The sequence below is a fragment of the Adelges cooleyi genome, unplaced genomic scaffold (assembly GCF_023614345.1).
Source record: "Adelges cooleyi isolate 19-005CV unplaced genomic scaffold, UGA_ACOO_1.1 ACOO_flye_CR_arks_rails_tigmint_CR_PRNA_108, whole genome shotgun sequence".
In the NCBI taxonomy this organism is placed as follows: domain Eukaryota; kingdom Metazoa; phylum Arthropoda; class Insecta; order Hemiptera; family Adelgidae; genus Adelges; species Adelges cooleyi.
Genome location: NW_026095761.1, coordinates 2,951,636 through 2,974,758, shown reverse-complemented (window position 1 = coordinate 2,974,758; position 23,123 = coordinate 2,951,636). Strand labels below are relative to the sequence as shown.

General features: G+C 29.4%; 4 protein-coding genes across 5 annotated transcripts; all 4 read right to left on the bottom strand.

Moving 5' to 3' along the window:
* Positions 1 to 4,552: 4,552 nt before the first annotated feature.
* LOC126839271 (uncharacterized) lies at positions 4,553 to 6,175 on the bottom strand. The gene is made up of 2 exons (XM_050574477.1): positions 5,643 to 6,175; positions 4,553 to 4,971 (listed from the first exon to the last, which is right to left on the bottom strand). The coding sequence occupies exons 1-2, from the start codon at positions 5,859 to 5,861 to the stop codon at positions 4,624 to 4,626; spliced, it is 567 nt and encodes a 188-aa protein (XP_050430434.1). The 5' UTR covers positions 5,862 to 6,175; the 3' UTR covers positions 4,553 to 4,623.
* A 4,311-nt stretch (positions 6,176 to 10,486) lies between these two features.
* Positions 10,487 to 13,626, bottom strand: LOC126839253 (uncharacterized). Of its 2 annotated transcripts, XM_050574451.1 has the most exons (8): positions 13,469 to 13,626; positions 13,166 to 13,381; positions 12,576 to 12,710; positions 12,294 to 12,501; positions 12,034 to 12,231; positions 11,378 to 11,574; positions 11,085 to 11,224; positions 10,487 to 11,000 (listed from the first exon to the last, which is right to left on the bottom strand). In XM_050574451.1, exons 1-8 carry the CDS (start codon positions 13,519 to 13,521, stop codon positions 10,993 to 10,995), a joined length of 1,155 nt encoding a protein of 384 aa, XP_050430408.1. In that variant the 5' UTR covers positions 13,522 to 13,626; the 3' UTR covers positions 10,487 to 10,992. The 2 variants fall into 2 exon arrangements, with proteins under 2 accessions (XP_050430408.1, XP_050430399.1); XM_050574442.1 differs by having other exon boundaries at positions 10,487 to 11,224.
* Positions 13,627 to 19,959: 6,333 nt separating this feature from the next.
* Positions 19,960 to 21,094, bottom strand: LOC126839277 (iron-sulfur cluster assembly 2 homolog, mitochondrial). Its single transcript, XM_050574491.1, has one exon. The coding sequence runs from the start codon at positions 20,885 to 20,887 to the stop codon at positions 20,462 to 20,464; it is 426 nt and encodes a 141-aa protein (XP_050430448.1). The 5' UTR covers positions 20,888 to 21,094; the 3' UTR covers positions 19,960 to 20,461.
* A 218-nt stretch (positions 21,095 to 21,312) lies between these two features.
* LOC126839264 (beta-1,3-galactosyltransferase brn-like) lies at positions 21,313 to 22,798 on the bottom strand. Its single transcript, XM_050574464.1, has 2 exons — positions 21,863 to 22,798; positions 21,313 to 21,803 (listed from the first exon to the last, which is right to left on the bottom strand). Exons 1-2 carry the CDS (start codon positions 22,627 to 22,629, stop codon positions 21,485 to 21,487), a joined length of 1,086 nt encoding a protein of 361 aa, XP_050430421.1. The 5' UTR covers positions 22,630 to 22,798; the 3' UTR covers positions 21,313 to 21,484.
* Positions 22,799 to 23,123: the final 325 nt, after the last annotated feature.

Sequence of the window (23,123 nt, the reverse complement as noted above, 5' to 3'; positions counted from 1 at the left end):
TTTTTAATTATTTTTTTTTTTATATTTTAATATTTATTAGTTGGGAAAAATGTAATATATTTTTATTCATTTAAAAAAAAAACTCGTTTGTCATTATACAATACTTCCAAAATTATATGGCTTATAATAAGTTTATATGTACATTTTTTTATATTATACGTTTACATATAGGCGGAACTACAAAAAAAACATTTGTTTTAAAATATATATTTTTGTAGTCATATCATTAAACTGGGCAATTTTTATCGATCAATTCAAACATGTGCCTTAATGGTGGGATGAAAGGGAGTGAAAAATTCATTGATACCTGAAAAACCAGATATCTAAACATTCATTCTAAAACTACTTTTTTAATGGTGAATATTCATACTTTTTGGTATTTAGTTTGTTGACAAAAATAAATAGGAGACATAGTCTCTTGAATCTTAGTAATATTATTGCTTCCTCAAAGAAGATGCTATGGTTCTCTGTAAAAATATTTTTCGATTATTTGGATGGGACAAACCCATATTACTATGTTTTTTAATTGAAAATTGAATTACTCGTCATTCTATATGTGGATGCGTATGTCCGTGTTTGTTTGTGCAATTTAAAAAAACAATAAAAGAACTTTAAAGGTTGTAAAAGCACAACCAAAGACGGGGGTCCTCTAAATTGCGTTTATAAAAGAATGGATTCTATACAATACGGTAATTTAAGTTTTTTTTTTGCATAAATATATGAAACAAAATATATTTCTACTAATAAGTATTGTGTAATTATATTTGAGATCTTTATTTTAAGTATAGACGCCAATCGGCTGTTTTTAAGTTACATAGCTGACATAATAATTAAAAGTACATTTAAACATAGGATAACAAATATAAATAGACATAACATAAAGGTAATATTAATATTAATACAAATTTAATGACTGACAATCGACAAAGGTCACACTAGATTCACCGATCTGAGCATTCTGTGCATTGGATGATTGTAGCTATAAGAAGTGGGAATGAATAGGAGTATAAAAAGCGAGTTGGATTTCGAGTGGAGTATAAAGGAACTTTAAATAAGACACGAGAGAGATCAGGAGCATCAAAGGAATTTAGACCTTAAAGTCAAACATATTATTTTATTTTATACATGTTAATTATGAAGCCGCCTCCATGATAAAAATTGTAAGCTGTAGTTGTTTAGATATATAATATTATAATATATATTAATGTAATTGATACCTATTACCTACTGTTAAGTTTGTGATAACAGTATAACACGGCTATAACAACAGTAGGTATGGGTGCCATTAAAGCGCGGGAAATCCGCACATGTTCTACTCTGTACACTCGCAGGTATACGCATTTATTCCAGGTGTATACCTGCGAGTGCCTACCTACGGGTTGCTACAGTTACCACGAATGTTGCATGCCACGACTTGTAGTTACTCCGACATTGCTTTATCAGTCATTTGCCACGAATATAATCTACTTCGAATATACAATTGCTACGATTAGACAGTTAGTCCGAATTTAACATACTCCGACATCGTAAAGTAATTAAATGAATCATACAACAGTTAACTCGATATTGTGATACCACGAAAGTATTTTACTTCGACTATACATGATAAGAATACTTGACCACCGGGCACCGATTATTCCGTGAATTCTATGATTGTATAATGAAAATATATTATATATTATTGTCAGTATTTGTATGTCTTAGATTTGGAACTCGTTTGGTGTACAAACAGGGAAACTACAATGAATTTAATATATTAAATTCATTAATTACGTTTTATAGTGTTTTCTTTATTATTAATCGCACATTTTAATTTACAGTACATCTTTATTTTAATTATTGGTGAAAAACCTTTGGCAAGGGCATTGTAAGGGTTATGTTTAATTAGTTGACATACATAATTAAATACAGTAGGCTATACATTTGAAATAGAAAAGTTAAACAAAAAAGATAGAAGAATTTTATAAACAATTTGTTTTATGAATAATAAATATAAATCTGATTGTAATATATAATTTAGAATGTAGGTGATTGATTCAAATTAAGTCCCAAGGGTTTCAGATAGATTTTTGAATATATATTGTTGTTAATCCGCTGTGACTGGTATTATAAACAATTTTGAGGTTTTGTATGACACTGAGAGACGAGAGTCACTTAAAATGGACAATAACTTACAATATAAAAGTTGGTTTTTAATTACGATTAATATGTGAAAACACTCAAATTGGTATTATAAAAAAGTAATAATATTGAATAGTTTGGTTCCTAAACCAGTGTTTAAATTTTAAATCAACGGTATAGAGTATAGATTATACCTTTTTTTAACGACATTATTAAGTGGTAAATTAAAAACATTTATATTATGCTGTTAAATTTCTTGACTTTTGGATATCTGCTTTTGTTTATCAAAAGTGATACAAACCATGAAATTATTTCTTGTTACTTTTCATCTTCTACATCAATGTTGTGTATCAAACATTTGTTCAACACCCCTCTAAACATTTTTTGTAGAATCGTCTCTGATATAATTCAATTTGTATTTTGTATTTGTATTGACTTTTGGCTTCAGTGTTTGTACAAATAAGTAAATATTAACTAGGCACTATATCGCAACATAATGGATTAAGGGATACCAGAAAGGACCATGGCCCGCTCACTCAGGGCTCACAACATCATGGGATCTTTCAAGATCGAAAAAAGACAATTAACATAATTAACAACATTAAAATGTAGCTTTATCCCATTTAGTGATTAGATAGTGTAATTATTTTTTAAATATTCTGTCGAGGTTAGAGCAAACAAATTTTAAGCATAATATATATATTGGAGATTTTTAAAATCATTCATAAATAATTATTACATTTTTAGTACTTAGGAAATATCATTAACGGCCGTTTATAGTAGTTTGGGTAAAATTTAAGTACAGTTTAGCCTATAATTTTAATACTGGTTAAGATTATAAATATTTGGTTTATTTTTTTTTTTGTCAAAACAGATAATTTTAATAATATTATTAATTTCTGAAAATAAAATGATTTTATTAGTCGTTTGCGTGTTACAATGTACGTGGCGGTGGCAATCACGTTGTATATGATTATGTATTTACTATTTATAATAATAATTCTATCAAAATTAAAATGAGAAATCTTACAGAATCTAAAATATATAGATTATAGAGAACTTTTATAGGTTATTATATCCTAAGAGAAATGAGATAAGGGGTAGGAGACAGGTAATAAAGGGTAGGAGATAGGAGATAAGGGTGGGAATGTGGTGAAAAAGCGTTACGCTGTTATTTTTAATTATGTGTTGTATTTACAACGATTAAATTAGAACTAAATAATAAATTAAGAATAGTTTAAAGGGCCAAATTCTTTATGAATTGTTTCAGGCCAGACATTATGAAAACACTAAAATATTAGCTCCAAACTTGATATGTATACTAGCCACCTTAGATAGCTTTGTTACTGCTTGTTAATATACTATTTCATTATTTATAATTCCACCACTACTCCAAATTTATTCGGTACTTCAACGAGACATGAAAATGCTCTTTCGTGGATGCAGACTTGGCTGAAAAAGGTTTTTAACCAGCGTGTTTACCCGATATTCATTTACCCTCTGCAAACGACGCCATTTGACCTCCCGCATTTCTGGAGCGGATTGACGTACCCATAAGGCAAGGTATTAGGGAGATCTGTTGTCTACCATCAGATACACTGCTCGCCGTGCAGACATAATAATTGAAAGGAGTAAAGACCGTAAAGATCTCATTCTGGACCCGACAATTATTTGTGCAACGAATGACCCACATTAAGATAATGCAGTGCATATATAGAAGTAAAACATCTCCGAAACGTACATTCCATGACTACAACAGCACTGTGGTATCGTATGTTAGGAATTCCTTGGGCTCTGGTTTGGTGGAGCTCGGTCTTCAGAAATAAAATGGCATCAATTTTATTATTTATTTTACCGTGTACTAATATACATGATTTTGATTGGCTGGCCGTTACGCCGACGTATTTGTTTTTATTCTCGAATATTTAATAAATAAGGGGTATATGTGTAATAACCTTGTATATTTCAATCATGCATCTAACCTAACATTTCTATGATTTATCAACTATATGAAAATAGTCTGTGATATGACGATGTTATCATCACCTAATCTAACATTTTTAATAAGCATCATGGAAATGTAACATGTAGCATGTTTACTTTCTATAAAATTGGTACACAAAATGGCTGCCTCTTAAGTCGGGACATCAATCCGAATACGCGTTCCATGTATTGAGTTCAGTGATTCTGGCATGTTGTGTAATAAGAACATTATAAAATAAGTTATTTTTTACTGAAATGTCACCATGAAAATCATTTTACGTTTGGAAAAAATAATGTATTTGCACAAAAACATTAAGTACATTTTTTATTGAATAAAAATTACAGATATAATTATTATTTATAATCATTAAGTCTATACAATATAAACTTATATAATAATAATTTCGATAGGTATCGCAATAAGTATTGATATTTAAATGTTCATAATTTCACAGTGCCTTAATACCGTAATCGACTAGTTTTATTCGTCTACGAAAACGGTTTGGGTTTTGATTTTTTTTAGTTCCATTTATCGTCGTAGATCTGCAATGCTGTTTCGTAAAACGTTTTCAAGTCTGACGGGTGGTCAGGCCAGATGTATGTCTTGTTCTTGGACCGCAAGCCCTCTTCCATTAGCATTCCCTTCAGCATGTACAATTTCATCGTCACATCTTCGTGGTTTTGTAGTTCTTTCTGTACCGCCAATAGTTGTCTTGTCACTTTGTCGTATGCTGAGTTCAGAATAGTCATTCCCAAACGAGGGTCGTCACAACGGCCGTTACTAAAGTCCGGTTTCAATGAAAACTCGTGATTATTAAGACGCGTACGTCGATCGGCTGCAGATACTGTCATCAAAGTTATCGGCACCTACAAAGCATTGAACTTAAATTGTTTGTCTTTTTACCAAAAACTAGAGGAGGAAATGTCGTATGCAAAGAGAAGAAGTTATCTAGTTCCAGTTTTTTAAGAATTAAGGATATGTCCAAAAATAAAAACAATACAGTTGTATTTATAAGAAATATTTTTGATAAAAAGTAGTTGATGAGTGTAACTGCTGTGTGGAAAAATTAATTTAGATATACACCAGGAAGGTATACTATTGAGTTAAAATTGTGTTTAAGATAACTAATAAATAAATATAGAGAGAAAATTAAAGTATGGTTTGACTTGGAAAAAACACATGACAGAGTGCTAAGAGATATAATATGGTAAGTCCTGAGAGGACACGTATATCAAGAATTTATTTAAAAAATAATAGGTATGTATGAATAAAACCTTTTTAGTGACTTAATTAGAGCAACTGGGAAGGGCTGTAAAAAAAATGACTTGGAAAAGAAAATGTTATGAAAAAGATAACGATGGGTTATACCAATAAGATGTCATAAATAAAGATATGATGGTGTGTGAAGCGAATAAAGAATTCACTGATATATTATAAGTAATCATTCATAGTAATTCCTCTGATGTTTCCGTTCTATTGTGGAAACAGTTTTATCATTCAAACGTTACAGTATTATAAAAATATAGTATCTCTTTACCAATTCAACTTTCTTTTTGTTCTTAATAATTCTATTCACCGAATCTAGAAGTCTCTTGACATTCTTGTTGTCCAAAACATGTTGAGGAGTCGATATGATTGTGACATTCTTTGTGAAGTCGGGTGAATCCGTGAGTGCGAGACTACTTGTAGAAAAAGCGTGAATTGTATGATGAGTGAACAGAGATATCAAAACAATTGCGCAGTATTTAGTAACCATAATTCTGCAAAATCGAGTAAAATAATTTTAGACAGCTAGCCGGTCGTAAATTTCAGGGTTTAAATGCTTAGGTTGGGGACTTAACCTAACCACAATAATTACAATTAACCTTATTCTAATACTTGCATGTAGCATGTAAGAGTAATGTGCATAACAAGACAGCTATCAAAAAATTAATGTCTGGTCTAAGGAGTTGTACAATTATGTTTTATAGCGCTATATAGATATATTTCTATTTGCACCACAACACACCGCTCATAAGGTCTCCCGTCGAATTAAACAATAGTCATAGATAGCTAATAAACATACTGGAGCCGAGTTTCAGAAAATTGTATTGGTTACATAAACTGTTAAAGGCCCACTGGTTGTTTTATGGGACCAATATAGTTTTTTTTTTTTTTTTATTTAACAAAAAAAACCGCGGCAGCTCTGGCCATTGGTCGAACAGTGACTTAAATTATTCTTATTACATAGTTACATATAGACTTAAAATTATATATAGTATACATGTTATATTTGTTTCTTTATATAAAGTAGATTTTTTTAGAAAGATAAATAGTTTTTGGATTGCGGTTGGTTCCGGACTGAGGAAATATAGTTTTGTGCAATGCAGTATAGATATAACTAGAACTGGCAGTATTTATAATTTACCGTTTTCATACTACATGATGTTTTACTTTTGTCATGTAGTAAAACATGTTTAAAGTTACTCCAATTAAAATCTGTTGGAAGATTAAACAAGTAATTGATATACACAATATAAGACTGGAATAATCATTGAAAGCGATTGTAATCGGAAAATGGGCTCAAGAGATTTTTAACTCATAATTGATTCTAGCAATATTTATAAAATATGTATATTTGCTCTTAGCATGTTTAGACTTTATTATATTACATTAGTTTGTTTATTAAAATAGAATCAAAACAATGTAATGAACGCTTTAAATAAGTGTTAACTGATACCATTGTACCCTCCGTCTACATCATTGACTGTATATTAATTTATAGTAGTATGTGCAATGCACAACATTTAATCGTAAGTAAATATTTAAGTTATGGAATCAAATAATATGATTATAGTAACAATAATAATGTTTCTCCGTAATTAAAACAAGATTTCTTACCTTATTAGATTGAAAAACGCTTCAGTTAACCGCATGCCAAAAGGAGTATTATAAATTCCTAATAACAAATACACTAAAATGTGTAGAATAGTTGTTTGAATGTCAATATTTCCCGAAATTTACAGTATAAAATCAATTTTCCATGACTACGTACCTTCTACATTTTGTTTTACTTATTATTTTTTTTGTTTTTCGTCTGTTTAATATAATATACAATCGATATTCGGTCAAAGTATATTTATTTTAAATTATCGATTACAATTATATGTACCATTCATCGCCGCTTCAAAATGGTCTCTCTATTTATCTCTTTTAGGTACTATGCTGATCCATAGAGTTTTTATTTTATTAGGTCTTTTTTCACCATTTTTGCCGTGGTCCCTTTTTGGTATTTTCCCATTGGGCTTTTCTACCATGATCTTATCAGAATATTTACTGCTCATCACACATGTTCAGCCCATATCATTATTCTAATAACTAAATATGCCTACCCTGCAACCCCCGCAGGTACAAATAGCACATTCGAAACAATGCCATTAATTTTTAATATTAGAGATACATTACAGTTTTAAGATTTTAACCAAATCAAAAAAAAAAAAAACAAACCGCTAAAAGGGTTTTAGTGGTAACCTTTTTGTTAAAACTGCATGACTCACCGAAACAAAAGCTTTGCTAATGTCGGTGAGTCGGTGTATATCGAGTCCAATTGGTCACCTTTTTCAATAAAGTTAAAGAATTATAATAAGAAACCAGAAGATTAGATAAAGTTGATTTAGAATAAAAATATTGAGTTAAGCCTAGGCATAACCATTTATTCGTAAGTAATTATAAGTAATGATTTGGGAATAGCTAACATTAAGCTGGTCTATCAAATTGGTCTATAATTGTTTACATTAGAGTGATACCTTTTTTTTTTTTAAAATGGCTTATGAAAGAATTGTTCTATAAATTAGGAAAAGAGCCGGGGGAGTGGCAATGCAAAAAGTGTAAATAATGGTAAAGTCAAATCAAAATGGGGGAGTGGCAATGCAAAAAGTGTGAATAATGGTAGAGTCAAATCAAAGTTGCATTAGTTTATTTCAGTACCTTGGGAAGGATTTGAGGCACAGTTTTTAATACGTTAAATACTCCCTTAAAAGTAACTGAAAGACCAGGATTACAAATTCGTATCTAATTATCGATGTAAGTAATTAAAGAATTGGGCGAAGAGAAATATTCAGGTAATAAGTTGAATATGTTTGGATCATCTTTCGCAATTTTATCTTTTAAATACATTACAGAAAGACTAATAATTTTTGTTTGCGGTCCATAACAAACTGCTAAAACAATTTATGTTTATTAGCTAACGACAAGTGTGACTTACTACTACAATTTATGTAGCAAGATTGAGCCAAATTTTAACACTGAAAAAGTAATGAAGGCACCCGTACAGTAACCAGATTTGTTCATTTTTCAGCCCACCGTTAGTGACCTTAAAATTTTAATGGCATAATAATATTATATTTAATTTGATAATTTTGAGAGAAATAAAGCCAAATTTTCATACTAACTTTTGTAAAATATGTCTAAATATATCAATCATATAAAATAAGTGATAAAACTTAAAAAAAAAAAAAATAACATTTAAACAAATTTTAATTTTTTGAATAGTAATTCTGAAAAGTTATTCCAACAAATAAAAACAATATGTTAATTATTCTGTAAAATAATTGTCCGTATTATCTTCTATTATATTTCCGCATGCTACACAAATGCTTTGCTTATACAACTTTTACACGATGTACAACAAAGATATATAGCAATATACATAAAATAATAAATACAAAAAGTAATGAAAGTTACCTTTGTGAACCTATTTTTCCTTGCTGGACAAAAATAACGACTTGTACGGCATAAATATAAACATAAACTTTTTTTTTTTTTTTAAGGACGTTTATTAGAAAATTTACAATCTATACAGCTATATGTACAATAAGTAAATATGCGATGAGAAACAAAAATAGACAATGACAGGGCAGTGAGGAGGAGGCTCACATTAGAGCCACCTTTACATAAGAAATTTTAAATTAGGTTAATTTACATTAAGTAAGTCTCTTGACCAGTTGCGTTTGGGGCGTCTGTTTGGATTGCCCGGAAGAGTTTTTGAGTGTAGCTAAGTGACAAGTCGGTTTGGATGGCATTGCACTTTGTAATGTAATCTTTGGTAGAAAATAGATGCAGTCTTTTTGACTGTTGCTATTTTGAGGTCTTCGTGAAGGGAGCTGTTGGTGACGTACCACGGGGCTTTGGTTAAACTTTTATGTTCGAAGTATAATATGTTAATAAGGCTTGTATTTTTATTCCGTATTTATTAGGTATTCTGGATATATATTTCCGAAAACCACATCGACCTATAAACCCTTTCAGCATTTCGTCAATTGTACAGTTTTCACCGATAGTGTAGCATTTTAAACACTATTTTACAAATCCTTTAAATTTTGATTGAATTAGTGCTAATTTTTCAATAGATTTTCTGTCACTTCATGTTTCAATATTGTCAGATCTTAGGGCTTTAGGTAGAATATAATATATGTGGTATCATGACATATTATTTGTTTTATGTATGCGGTTATCGCTATAAAACTCCGATATTGACATTCAATTAACACTACTATGATATTTCGAAATTAATATTTTACAATATCATGCTATGTTTGTCTAATAGATATTTAAGACACGTACATGAATTAATATTCTAATTTTGACTTCAAAATGATATTATGTTATGTATGCTGTATAAATATCTACAAAACATACATAAAACAATATTCAAAATGAGATATTCTAGAGATATTAAAATAATATTATGACTTTTAAGTCACGGTAGGGATATAATTATAATATCATATTAATAAAAAAATTGGAACATCTAAAATTAGGTGTAATACAAATATGTATTTGATATCAATATCAACATTTTCCTATATTGGATTTTTCAACAATTTATATAAATTATAAATTTTGATGATGATGAATCCAAATCATCATCTATTTCACAATTTTTTACAATAATTAATTTATCGCTAGAAATGCCTACAAAATACATATTAAAAATATGAACGCAAATGGACGCCAACCATATTTTGGAAGATGATACAGGATAACATGTACTATATACCGATATATTGAATAACGATTATTTTTAGTTATTTATGAGTTAAACTCTTTAATATATTAACATTTACTAAAAATACGAATTCCCTATTTTATTAAGTTCGTAAAACAAACTCCAAACTTTAAATTAGTAACTTTTCGATGAAATGACTTAACCAGTATATGGTACATAATATAACTAATGTAATGAAGTATAAACAAAAATGTTTAATTCATAAAAAAAACTTATTTTTTCAGAACAAATAGATATTGGTTATGGAACAATTCGAAGAATTACAAAAAAACATAAGTTTCATGCGTATCGTGAAATTTATGTACAAACATTAAAAAATATAGATATGGAGAGAAGAATGGTACGGTGCGCATATATTATAACGGTTAAAATGGATAACGATCCATTTTATTTAAACAAAATTGTATGGACAAATGAAGCTAGGTTTCATAACAACGGTATGGTAAATAAGCATAATCGCCACTACTGGTCCTATATTAACCCTCATTTATACAAACAAAATAAATCGCAAATTAGATGGGGTGTTTATGTTTGTCGCGGGCTATTAAATAATAAAATTATTGGCCCATATTTTTTTGAAAGCAATTTGACTGGCAAGACTTACTTAATTTTTTTAAAAAACATGTTGCCAGTTTTGTTAGATGACTTGCCTCTGGGTGATAGACAGTCAATAGTTTGGCAACAAGATGGACTTAATATTTGATAGGAATATCCACAACAGTAAAAATTGTTTAGTTATGTTCCTTTAGAAGAAGCTTAGGTTTTTTTTTTATATTGTGTGTTATAGCATGGGTTGTTAGTACACCGCTAGCGACGGCTAACCGGTCGGAACCTCGTACCCCTAGAACCCTATATTGTGTAACTTGTGTTTTTATTAATAATATTTATAATAAAAGGTTACTTTCTAGATTAATTTTGTTAAAATTAACTTACCTAACATTTTCCAGAGATTTGGGTGCGTGACTTGGAAAGTTTGTTTAAGCGTTGAGTGGAAGCTTTCAACGTTGTTGTTTGTACGACGAGGTTGCCCGTGCACCGAAAAGCATTCTGCACCCTTGCGAGTTAGCCAATAACTAAAGTTTTAAAACCACATTTTACACAAGGATATCATTTGTATTGTCACCTGGACACACTCTACTACGCTTATACAAAACCATGTATCACCGTTTCATACCAACCACACTAAACCAGCTAAACAATTATTTAAAGTTAACCAGTTAAGTTACCTGGTAAAGTACGTAAAGAATCTCGGCAACAACACATTATTGTTTGCCGCATGGTTTTTTACTTCCTGGAAGCCTTCTTCCACTCTATTTGCAGGTAACAATGCCAAAGCCGCACACATTTTAAAGCATTTTTTTGCCTCAATGCTTTGTTTAAGCTGTTCTACATAGCCCATTTTTTTTATGTTTTTCTGTAAAGCCTAAATAAAAAAAAAATGTTATTGGATGTAGTTAAATTGTAAATTTACAAAAGAACTGATATGGATACATAGCCATGCACTATTTGTGCCCAAGCCTGTGGAGTTTACGCCGTGTATCAAGTTCAGACAATTTACAATGGATATTTTTTTTTTTCGAGTGGACCTATTGACCGGGATTATAGGTAACTTGGTCCTCACCGATCGGCCTAGTGGTGTGGTTTGCGACTAAAAACCCGGGTGGTCACCCATCTGGGATCAAGCGGTACCTTGCGGCAGCTGCGGTGTCCACTGCGCCACACCGTACCGGTACAATGGATGTAATGATGTATGACGGACAGTGGAGGCCAACACTCATGCGGAGGAGTTAATATAAAGATGGTAAAGAAAAAAAGGAAGAAAAATTATGATAAAAACATTCAATAATATACAATAAAAAAGACTGCTTATTAAATAGCAAACCTGTACATAATGGAACCAGCATGAATTTATCTGTGCCTCTGGATAAATTTGGCTAAACACTTTATGCAGAGCGGATTCGTAATCTATCATAATTGTTAGTGGGCGCACTTCTGGAAATTTTGCATGAAACCTCTCGACAACTTTTTTGTATGCTGCCTCAGTTTTTGATTCCATTAGAACGTAGCATACTGGTATTGACTATTACAATACAAAATTAAAATTAATCATAAAATAATATTATGCGACATGAGAAAATTTACATGGTTTTGTAGAATCAAATGTATGATAAAAAGTTGTCTACATTGAGGCATAGATGGAACAACTTTAAACGTTGCATCAGCATGCAGATCAGTGGTGCCTTGCCGCACCACAGCACTGATCAGCTCATGGCAAGCAAACATAATGTTATATTTGCCATCTGAATCTACTAACCATTCTTGATAAAAAGAGCTGTTATTGCATTGAAACCTACGAAGACATGTAAAGTTATTCAAAAAATATGTACCTATTTGAATTGCAGTTTTTTTTTATTTAAAGCAAACCTGTCTACGTTGGAGTCAAGGTATTCACCGAGCTCGCGTATAGTCGAAGGCAGAGGTGGTAACGTTTGCCTTCTGGCTTGCCGCATCGTCGACTCAGCAGATGGCCAACTATACAGCAAGGCCGCACTTTCGTCACTGTAAGAATTTCCATAAATTTAATATACTTACATCGTTACTCAAATTTTCTTGATTGTACATTTTAGAGGTTATACTAAATTTTGTAATTTTTACTAAATTACAGAAAAATGTATCAATTTACTATAACAAACATATTTTAGGTCTCCTACTCTTTAAGAGTTATCAAAATGCTATTTCTTTCAATTGTAAATATAATTTTATTTAAACTTTATCTTTCAATTTTCTTTTAGCTTAACTTTTTTCCATCGTGACCCTATTAACAGTTGTTCTTTTATTATTTAATTTCAAAGTAACAAATTTTAATTTTTTCTTTTTATTTATTTTTAATACAGTATATATTTTAAGTATAATTTTATTTAACAGCTTTTCTTTTATTATTTTTTTATTTTATTTAGTTAGATACTATACCACTGTCAGGAAATATAATACATACTATTAATTGGTGAACTTACTTAGCTAATTCTTCATCATAGATAACCCTTAGTGCTGTTGTTTCCACTCTGGCTCTTTCGCCCAAGCGATTCCTCAATTTCCTTTTAGCGTCTTGGTCTTGAAAATTATTATCAAATGCGTTGTGTGTGTGTGGCTTATTTATTCTAATTATACCATCTGCAGTCTGTACTGCAGTACCTTTGCAGTACACATTGTTGGTGGCACACACATAGTAACTGCATTAGGAAAATATATTATAACAATTATATTAAATGACCAATTTAGGTTTAGTAATAATAATATAGATTTATGTTGTCACTTACCGTTTACCATCACGAGTTTTATTAAGTTTGTAATGGAAACCCTCGTGATCCATTATTATAGCAATAATAAACAATATAAACGTTTAAAATGATTGAATAAATTCAAAATTAAAAAACGAACACGGTCAGTTAATAGACGCTGTTAAATGTCAAATAAGAAAAATACTCTTTACTGGCACAATCCAAATACCTATTGTGAAAAACACGTTAGAAATTCAAAAGTAGGTACTGTTAATAGACGCGAAAATTAAGTAAGGTTATGGTCAACAATAATGTTTGTTTTTTTATCAAATTATAAAAAGGGTTCGAAATAAGATTTTTTTTTTTTTATTTGGTGGGAGAGTCTCAACTAATCGGGATAATACAAAACAAAAACATATCGATATTTTCGTTTATTGAAGATGCTCCGATATGTTTTTTCTTGCCTTATATTTTGCAAGTAAGGTAGATCACCTAAATTCCTAACAAATCTTTATTGGCCTCACACTCATATTTGTTAATAATTGTTATAAAAAAAATTACCAAATATTAACCTTCGGTGTTCTCTAGAGCAAAATCGGTTTTTAAAACATAATTTACATCAAATATGTCGATCTTAAAAAATAAAAAATATTACTTAGATTTCAAATCTTTCTATTGATTCCCTTGAACTAATTTATTTTTATGTTTTAATTTATTCTTAATTGTCGAATATTGTCATTATATTTATATTATTGTATTGTGTATCTTAACTGTCCAAACATTGTTTCTAATTAATTGTGATGTAATTATCTTATGTATTTTGATATTGATTATTATGCTGTGGTGTGATTGTGGCAGCCCAAACTGTGGGCATCTCGCTAATAAAGTTCTATCTCTCTATACTTGTAATAAAGTAATAAGTTGTACAGTAATATAATTAGTTTATTTATTGATTTACATTTTTCCTCGTTAAAATAATTTTAAGCGAATTTAACATAAGTGTCTGGGAATTGTTGAAAAATAACCGAATTTTAACAGTAAATAGAGTTCTTAATCTGTGCTTAAGCATTTTTAAATTTCCAATAATAATTTTGGTGAATTTAGCATTAAATTTCTCAACCATTCTATTTGGGAAGATGTGTATATATTTTATCAGTAATTATAAAGAGTTATATTTTTTAATATTCATAAACATGAATTTAAAAATGGTCTAGCGGTTTTTAATTGGCATAATAACATGCACACTGGTTAAATTTTTCTACAACAAAGCCATTCTTTTAAACAGTGTTAAAAGACTAATATAGTATTAAACTAATATGCATAAGAGCTGCATAAATCTAGTCATTTTTTACGGGTTGTATTTAATTATTTATCAGTTAGCACTTAGCATAAATTAAATTTAAGTGACTGTGTAAAGTTTAATGTTATAGTTAATTCTTTACGTTGGACTATAAAAAGTTAATATAAGTGCGATTAACTCTAGGTATAGTTCAACTATTCATCCTGACTATGATAATGCAAATGGTGTATAATGGTGGACCCATATAATTGTGATTTTTAGGTTTTTGTGGTGCAGTGAAATCCTAAGATAACTAATAACTAATTAGGGCATTCAAATTGAAATCATTCGACTACTTATGATGTAGTTGTTACACGAATGTTGATTAATGACTCTCAAAACTTAATTTTTTGTCGAAGCTACTTCTATTAAAATAAAGTAATTTAAAAAATCATCTCCATTCTTCTTACGTTTAACTTTCATTGCTCTTGGTGTTTGGAAAATTGATGCAGTGGTTTCCCGCTGCCTTCTGCATCGCAGTGGCACCTCATATTATTAAGAGGACGCTACCCACCCGTAATTTATTCATGAAAAATGGTTTTGCGGGGGACAATAATGTGAGGGCGGTATTTAGAGTAGCCGTATACAATTTTTACAATGGACAGAAAAGAACTATCTACGGGGTAGCATTTTTAGTTTTTTGAACTTAAAACGCTACCCCATGGATAAAGTTCTTCTCTATACATTGTGATAATTAGATAAATTTACTGTTAATACTGGCCTCGCATACTTGTCCCGCGCAAAGCATTTGACATTGTAATTTATCCTATAGAAATATAGAAAACTCTAATTTAAGATTTTTCATAAAATTGCCTATACTCCTTAGAAATAGCCTGGATAGCGTCCTCTTAAGGGATGCTATTCAAGTATACATGAAAAATCATAAATTTCTCAAAAACTTATAGTATCAAAAAAAATTGGACGTGACCTTAGCTGGGACGACGCCAAAAATATTTCAAAAATCATTTATTTCAATGATTTTTAATTTCTCAAAAACCAATAGAATCTATTATTAGTAACCAATAACTTTTTTCATTCGAACATAATGTAATACGTATTAAATCTTTAGCCACTTCAACAAAAACATATTTCATAGTAAGCTTGTAATTAATATTGTGTTTGTATAACATATTTATCTTTCAACTTTATTAATATTATAGGTGTGCCTATTGAGTTTAGGTGCTGCTATAAATGATAATTTTTATATTAATTATACCGTTTAAATTAGTATGTAATTTGTAAAATGTGTTTTTGATTGCAACAAATATCTAACTTCTCTTATTGTTCTACTGTAAGAGGTATATGAACTACACCTAAACATTTATAATGCCGTTGGCACAGCCGACATTCGCTCACATGGCAGTTAAAATTATTATATAACGTTTTTGGCATTTAAACCTTCGTTAGATGGGTGGTCTACAGTTGTAACTCTAACTCAGGTACAAGGTGTACGCCAATCACACTTTATTTAAAAGTGATCGAAAAAGGACGGAAGGATAACAATTTAATGATTATACTAATACATCTATGTCAGCTAAAAATTCTTATAAATGGAATTTCATATACCTATAATAGTTATTATGTATCAAAAATAATAGTATTTATTTCTAATTAATTATAACTGGTGAAATATACAGGATGGAAAAGAAAAACAAGTAATTCAAACAATTACATTTTTATTAAAAACAAAGTATACAGGATTATCATAATATATTATTAATAACTTAATATTGAATAGCAGTAAGTTGACGCTCTTGTTTCTAGACACACTTCTAGAACCTCTCATCTAGTGAAGGATTTCACACAGCAAAATTAGCCGTTTGTGGTGTGACACTGTGACCCAGCTAATCACAAATTTGTATTACATAATCATATCCAATGTGTTATTTCATCTACAACTAAAGCTGTCTAATAATTAGTAGGTAGAGATATAATATCTCAGTTTGTTTAAGACAAATGGTATAGCTTCGTTATATAAATACTAATATTATTGAAATTCATATTTTTATTTATTCCATTTTTATTAAGCATGACCTACATGATAAGGATGACCCAGATATATCGATATATTTCTGTTGGGATTGAAAAAACTATAACGATATTTCTAAATATCTAGTAAGTATAAAATATATTATAAATAATATATTTTGATATTTGCAACTGGATGATGGTAACGATATTCCTAGTGCAGCCTGCATAGGATGATATCGATTCTTAACAAAAATATCGACATTTCGGTATTGTTGATATATTATATTGCGCATCCTTATATGCATCCAAAAAGATACAGTGCCAAGTTAAGGGTTAAAAACGATTTGATTCGAATCATTTGTATCATTCATTTACCCCGTCTCTAGTATATAGTTAATCAGTTTATTAATCATAAACTGATAAGAAAAAAATTGATAAGAAAAATAGGTGTCGGCTAAAATACGGTTCTGTCAAAATATTTTCGGACGATTTATTTTCGGCTAAAATGCGTGTCGGCTAAAATACTTTCGGCCGATTTTTTTTCGCCTTAAATATTTTTCGGCTATAATACTGTTCTGTTAATTTATTGTTCGGTAAAAATACAGTTCTGTTTGTTTGTGTTTCTGATCATTTATTTTTCGGCAAAAATACGGTTCTGCCGATTTATTTTCGGTGTTTTTACGCGCCCCCATTCGAAATGCTAAAATATTATGTAATAATCGGTGTACAACGTTTTACTCTGTGAAAATACTTTAATGTATTTATTAAAATAGGTACCTATTACATGTATTATTATAAATACGACTAGTGGTAAATGACAAATGTGTGTACCTAATGCTGAACAAAATTTTTAAATCCATTTTTCGTGTTTTCGTTAATTTTCAATAACAAACATACATATTATGTTATTAGTGCACACCAGTTATCTGTTTAGTACCCTATATGTCACACCTGTTAACTATTTACAGCGTCGTCATACCGGAAATGATCATCGTAAACACGTTTTTATGAATTTTTATAAATCGTTTTGAAATGGACTCAAGTCCCAGTTAAACAAATTGTTCTTATTTTTCAACATTCCTATTGCCTCCCTTATATCAAGTTCTTTAGAATTATTTACATTTTTAAGTTATTTCACTGATTTTATGTTATTACACGATTAGTATCCAATAAATATTCCACAACAGACTTATGTCTCTTATGTGTTCTTTAAACCTAATTCCAATATTTCGTTTTGTCTGACATGAATAGCATTTATCACATCACATTATTTACATGGTACTTAATGAATCACCGATTTTTTCCTGTTCCCCTATTTTATCTTTAGTGCCACCTAATGAAGATAATAAATTATTATTTATTTATGCAATTAGAGTTAACCGTATTTTAAAAAAAAAATTGTGTTAGACCGCTTGAGTTACCTGGAAAATGAACCATACTCGATCTTATTTTTTAATCGTCCCTCCTTCTAAGCGTGCTGGCTGTCCGAACTTCCTTTGGCCATTAATGTTTATTACTTAATCTAAAAATCATAACTACACCCATTAAATTTAGCTACTTTAATTTTTGTTTTAATATTGAAAATTTGTTAACGTTATTTTTATTGGCTTGTCAATATTATTTCTGATATGATTAAAATATATATTAAAACATTTTTTTAAATTTATTTTGTAGTTTTTTCATACTTATTCGCGTAACGTTTTACTTTGTTTTAAGTTGGTTAGGTATAACGTAAAACGTATACTAACATGTACAAAGCTGTTACAAACACAAGTTCGGCATGAATGCTCAAAAATCAAGTAATAAATGTTACTAATATATCTATTCTTTATCTATTATGAAATATATTACCGAACAGATAACAGACAACTATTAAAAACAAAAAAGTTATAGCTTATCATATTTAATATTTAATCAGTCTTAAATTGAAGGTTAATATACCTTAGTATAATTCAAATTTTAAATTTTTAGCAGTTGGATAGTTTAAATATTTTTTAGTACTTGCGAATGAATAGCCGCCATTCCGGACTAACTGAGAGGGCATGGGGTGGCCTAATAGTTCGAAAATAATTTTTAAGCAAATTAATATAATTTAGTTTAAAACCATTTTTTCAGACGAGTCCGCAACCACGAAAGAGCATTCTCATGTCTCGTCAAGCTAGTATCTAAGGTGGCTAGTAGATTAAAACATCAAGTTTCTGGCTAATATGCCAATATACGATTTTTATGTAACGCTTGTTTTTGTAACACTTTTACGGTTATGTGCTAAGACATGAAAATGTCAAAACAGTACAGTGGGGACGAATCATATTGGAGTGGGGAAGGTCACCGTTCTAACTTCTATACATGAATTACTAAAAATAAAAGTGAGAAAATCACTTACAAATAAACACTTCGATGGGAGTCTGTAATGGTAAAAATACAAATATCGATAAAAACATTGTACCTAATGACAATAATGTGCTTATGAAAGAATCAAATTTTGTATTATTTTCAAAAAAAAATTTATGTTTTTAATATTGAAAAAATTGCAAATATAATTTATTACAAGAAACTGAAAATTTTAAATAAACATCGGCTTTCTGCATATCATAGAAAAGTAGCCAAAGAACTCGAATCTCTTTACAGAATTGAAATTGGTCAATCCTATGTAGTCGACATTATGTCTAACTTTCTGGAACAGAAAAAATTATTTAAATTAAAAATAATACCCATTTTTCTTAGATATTGCCTATACGAAACTCCTTAATACAAATGTCTTAAGAATCCAAGAAACAAATTAAGAAATATTTGACTATTGTATGTACATTATTTGGGTGTTTTTCACGATTTTGAATAGGGATAAGGGTGAACTTTTTAAATTGTTGACCTAATAAAGTATCTTTTAGGTAAGATTTTTTATTTATAGACTTGCTACATGAAGAAATCAGTTCAGTAGTGGTAAAATGTCGTGGGAAACACATAATTATAAAAACAATACATTCTCAGGCCTCAGCTCCATATCGAAGATGAAAATTGTTACTTACCTCCTCTTTTATACATACATGGAAAACGTATTTTTTAATACAGTTTTAAGACATTTTTTCTGAGAATCAGACTGGAGGCCTAACCAAACTGGTTAAAAGTGCTCTCACTAAATAATGGATTACATAAAATTAACTTAAAATGTTTCAGTAATGAGCAAAATCCACAAAATTAAATGAAACATTTTTAAACACAATTACATTTTGTATTTTTGCTTTTATTATAGTAATTTTGTTTTGTATTTTGTAATTTTATACTGCCGATTTGAATTTATTAAAATAATACAAATAAACCAACGATTGACATGTTAACAATTAAAATGACATGATAACAATTAAAAAAATATTCATCCAATTATAGAACATTTATAATTCTTATTATTCTAGTAAAAAATAGACTTTTCTTAGCATACCAAAATAACTTTCTTTTATAATTTTGTATAAAGAAGATAGTTATATAATAAATATTATGATTTAATCATCATTAGTTAAAAATTATCACTTATATTACTCTTTCAGTTTTATAAACGAAAATAGATTTCTTAACAAAAGTAGATGAATGTTTTACCAAGTTAACAATTTGCAACTACATTAAAATAAGAATATTAAAATTACATTACAGTACAGTCTTCACATAGTTTAACTAAAATCCGTACACATCAAGTTTACATAAGTACATATAATTACAAAAACAAAAATTCAGTCAATTTTTATAGAAAACGAAGCACCACAAGAACATCCATCTTGTGCTTTTGGATTTCCAACTAACTTAAATGCTGATCTAATTAACTTTTGTTCGTAATCAATTGTTGATCCTTTAACATAATCTAATGAAGTCGTATCAACTACTAATTTAACACCTTGTTTCTCAAAAACCACATCATCGTTGCAAACAGATTCGTCAAACTCGAACTTGTATTGAAATCCAGAACAACCACCTCCTTCAACACTGAGGCGAAGAAATTCTCCTTCGTTACATACTTCTTTAAGCCGTCTGACACAATCTTCCGTTAGTTTTAAATCGTTTTCACGGTGACTCGATGACGATTTCCGAATAAACGATATTTTTGGAATTAATTGTACACATTTTTTAACATTTTGGCTTCTCAATAAAATGTTTGTCATTTTCTTAAGTTTTGAACAGCGAATAAGAAATCTCAGAACATAAGACTTTTTTTTTTGACCAGCTTATCATTAATAAATATTTCATTTTCACTGATATCCCCTCTTATCAAAAAGATAAAAGCCGATGAACTGATTATAATATAGTTTGCATACTACACAAAATTACCGTTTAGTTAGATAATTTGATTGATTCTTTTACAAAACTTTATTACATTTTGTACTCGATACAAAATACATTTTTGAGTTAGAAGATAGTTTGGTAAGGTGTGGTAACCTTTTAATTCATTTTGATGAACTCGTAACTTATAGGTATAGTCATTAAAATAAGATGTACATTTTTTGCAGTTTAAAACTTTTATGTAATACTCGATGTTTGATCCATACTTTTATTAACATAATATTTAAAAAAAAATTATATTACAAATGAAATATAATAATTATTATCTTTATAATTAAAACATTAAACAATATTATAAATACAGATTCATGTTTTTGAAATTTGTATAGTATTTGAAAATATATTTACGAACTTACCTTTATACAATATCACATAAAAATACAAAATAAATGAGAATTTTACAATTTTAATAAAAAGTCTTAAGCATTTCCAGAACTTTTTTGTTCCAACCAAATATTAAGTAATTCTTCGCTGTCGCCGTAACCATGACTAGCAATTACATATTTATAATCACTGACGGAGTAATCTTTTTTATAGAAATAAATATGCTTACAATGAAGTGGATTTATATTTAATTTTTTCGCAACCAATCCTAAATAAATATCGTCAAAACGAAATCGTTTCGTATACAAACTTCCATAATGAAATTCAATTAGAGCCGCTTGAGACAATACAAATGCACCGGCTGTTACGTAAGGAGGCCACATGTGATATGGATATTCAGATATCGAAACGTACCTAAATGGTAGATATATAAATTAACTATAATTTATTAAAAAAATTAATTTCAAACTCACCATTTACTTATTTGATGCCTCAATGGTGACGAGTTAAAGACGTAACCAGTAAATAGAATTATTTCAGTTGATAATTTATGATTTGATTGTATTCCTTTAATTTCATTACTTAAATAGTTAGGATATTCAATTGGATTTCGCAAGTAACGAAATAAATTTTTTACAGATACATACATATCGTCATCTGAGAAAAAGTAGAAACTAGAGTTTTTACAGTATGTTGATGCCCACGTAATCGCACCAAGTGTCTTGATCGTATTGTTATAATACTCGTCTATAAAATTGTACTGTACAATATCACCATAGTTATCATGTTCAACTTGAATTTGTTTTTTTAAACTAATATCATTAGTATTTCCTAAAACAAATACTGTTCTTGTCGGCACATCTGAAAATCTGTTTTCGAAACCCCAGGTTTTACGAATAGTTGCTCGTCGTTCAAAGTTAGCTACTGCAGATTTTACTAGAATTAACATGTGTATGTTTTGATTACATTTGTTGTTATTCGACAACAATAGACTAAACTTGAATGGATTGATTTGTTCGCAAGGTGGTTGATCGGATTTGCCCGCTTTTAGATTAATAATACACTTTGTGATATTGGTTTCTAACGGATACGCAAAGTGCTTGTAATAATCCAACTCAAAAAAATGAGTGAACACGCCAAAGTAGTACATCAGCCATAACGTTATTACAAATACATACTTTAAGTATTTCCTGAGTCGGATTAAACCATAAATAGAGCCGGTCATATCTGATTTATACATCCTTTATACATTGTATAAATGAAAGAACAAATTTCAAGTTGTGCCGATAATAACGTAGATTAAAACTATTTGTGTAATTTATGAAAATAATTTAAATTTATTTATGCAATCAGCAATAGTTGTTGCACAACAGTCAATACAGAATACTGTTTAGTCAGTATTTATATTTTGTTGTGAAATGTAGATTAAAACAGTTATCAATAATTATGATTTCAGTGAACAGCTGATATCAATACACATGCTTGCGCCTGCCGCCTTGCTCAATAATAATTGAATTTTGTAAGTAGTGCTAAATGTTTATACTAGCTATTTCCAGTATTATAAACGTATGGCGTCTTAAATAAGTACAGAGTTTTTATACTACATGATGCACAAGGCACAAAATACACCTAGTATTTGAACTACAGAATAGATAATCTATTTTGTGTACCAACTACTTACACACTGATCAAGGATTTAAATACTAGATCATATCAAAATAAGTTTTTTTTATA

Bases quoted from the DNA above. Each gene is read 5' to 3' on its own strand.
- LOC126839271 (XM_050574477.1), bottom strand. From the start codon at position 5,861: ATGGTTACTAAATACTGCGCAATTGTTTTGATATCTCTGTTCACTCAT. The intron at 4,972-5,642 runs GTAAAGAGATAC...AATGCTTTGTAG, and splicing joins ACAAAAAGAAAGTTGAATTG to GTGCCGATAACTTTGATGAC.
- LOC126839253 (XM_050574442.1), bottom strand. From the start codon at position 13,521: ATGGATCACGAGGGTTTCCATTACAAACTTAATAAAACTCGTGATGGT. The intron at 13,382-13,468 runs GTAAGTGACAAC...TTCCTAATGCAG, and splicing joins AAAACTCGTGATGGTAAACG to TTACTATGTGTGTGCCACCA. The intron at 12,502-12,575 runs GTTTGCTTTAAA...ATGTCTTCGTAG, and splicing joins CTTGACTCCAACGTAGACAG to GTTTCAATGCAATAACAGCT.
- LOC126839277 (XM_050574491.1), bottom strand. From the start codon at position 20,887: ATGACAAACATTTTATTGAGAAGCCAAAATGTTAAAAAATGTGTACAA.
- LOC126839264 (XM_050574464.1), bottom strand. From the start codon at position 22,629: ATGTATAAATCAGATATGACCGGCTCTATTTATGGTTTAATCCGACTC. The intron at 21,804-21,862 runs GTGAGTTTGAAA...TCTACCATTTAG, and splicing joins AGGCATCAAATAAGTAAATG to GTACGTTTCGATATCTGAAT.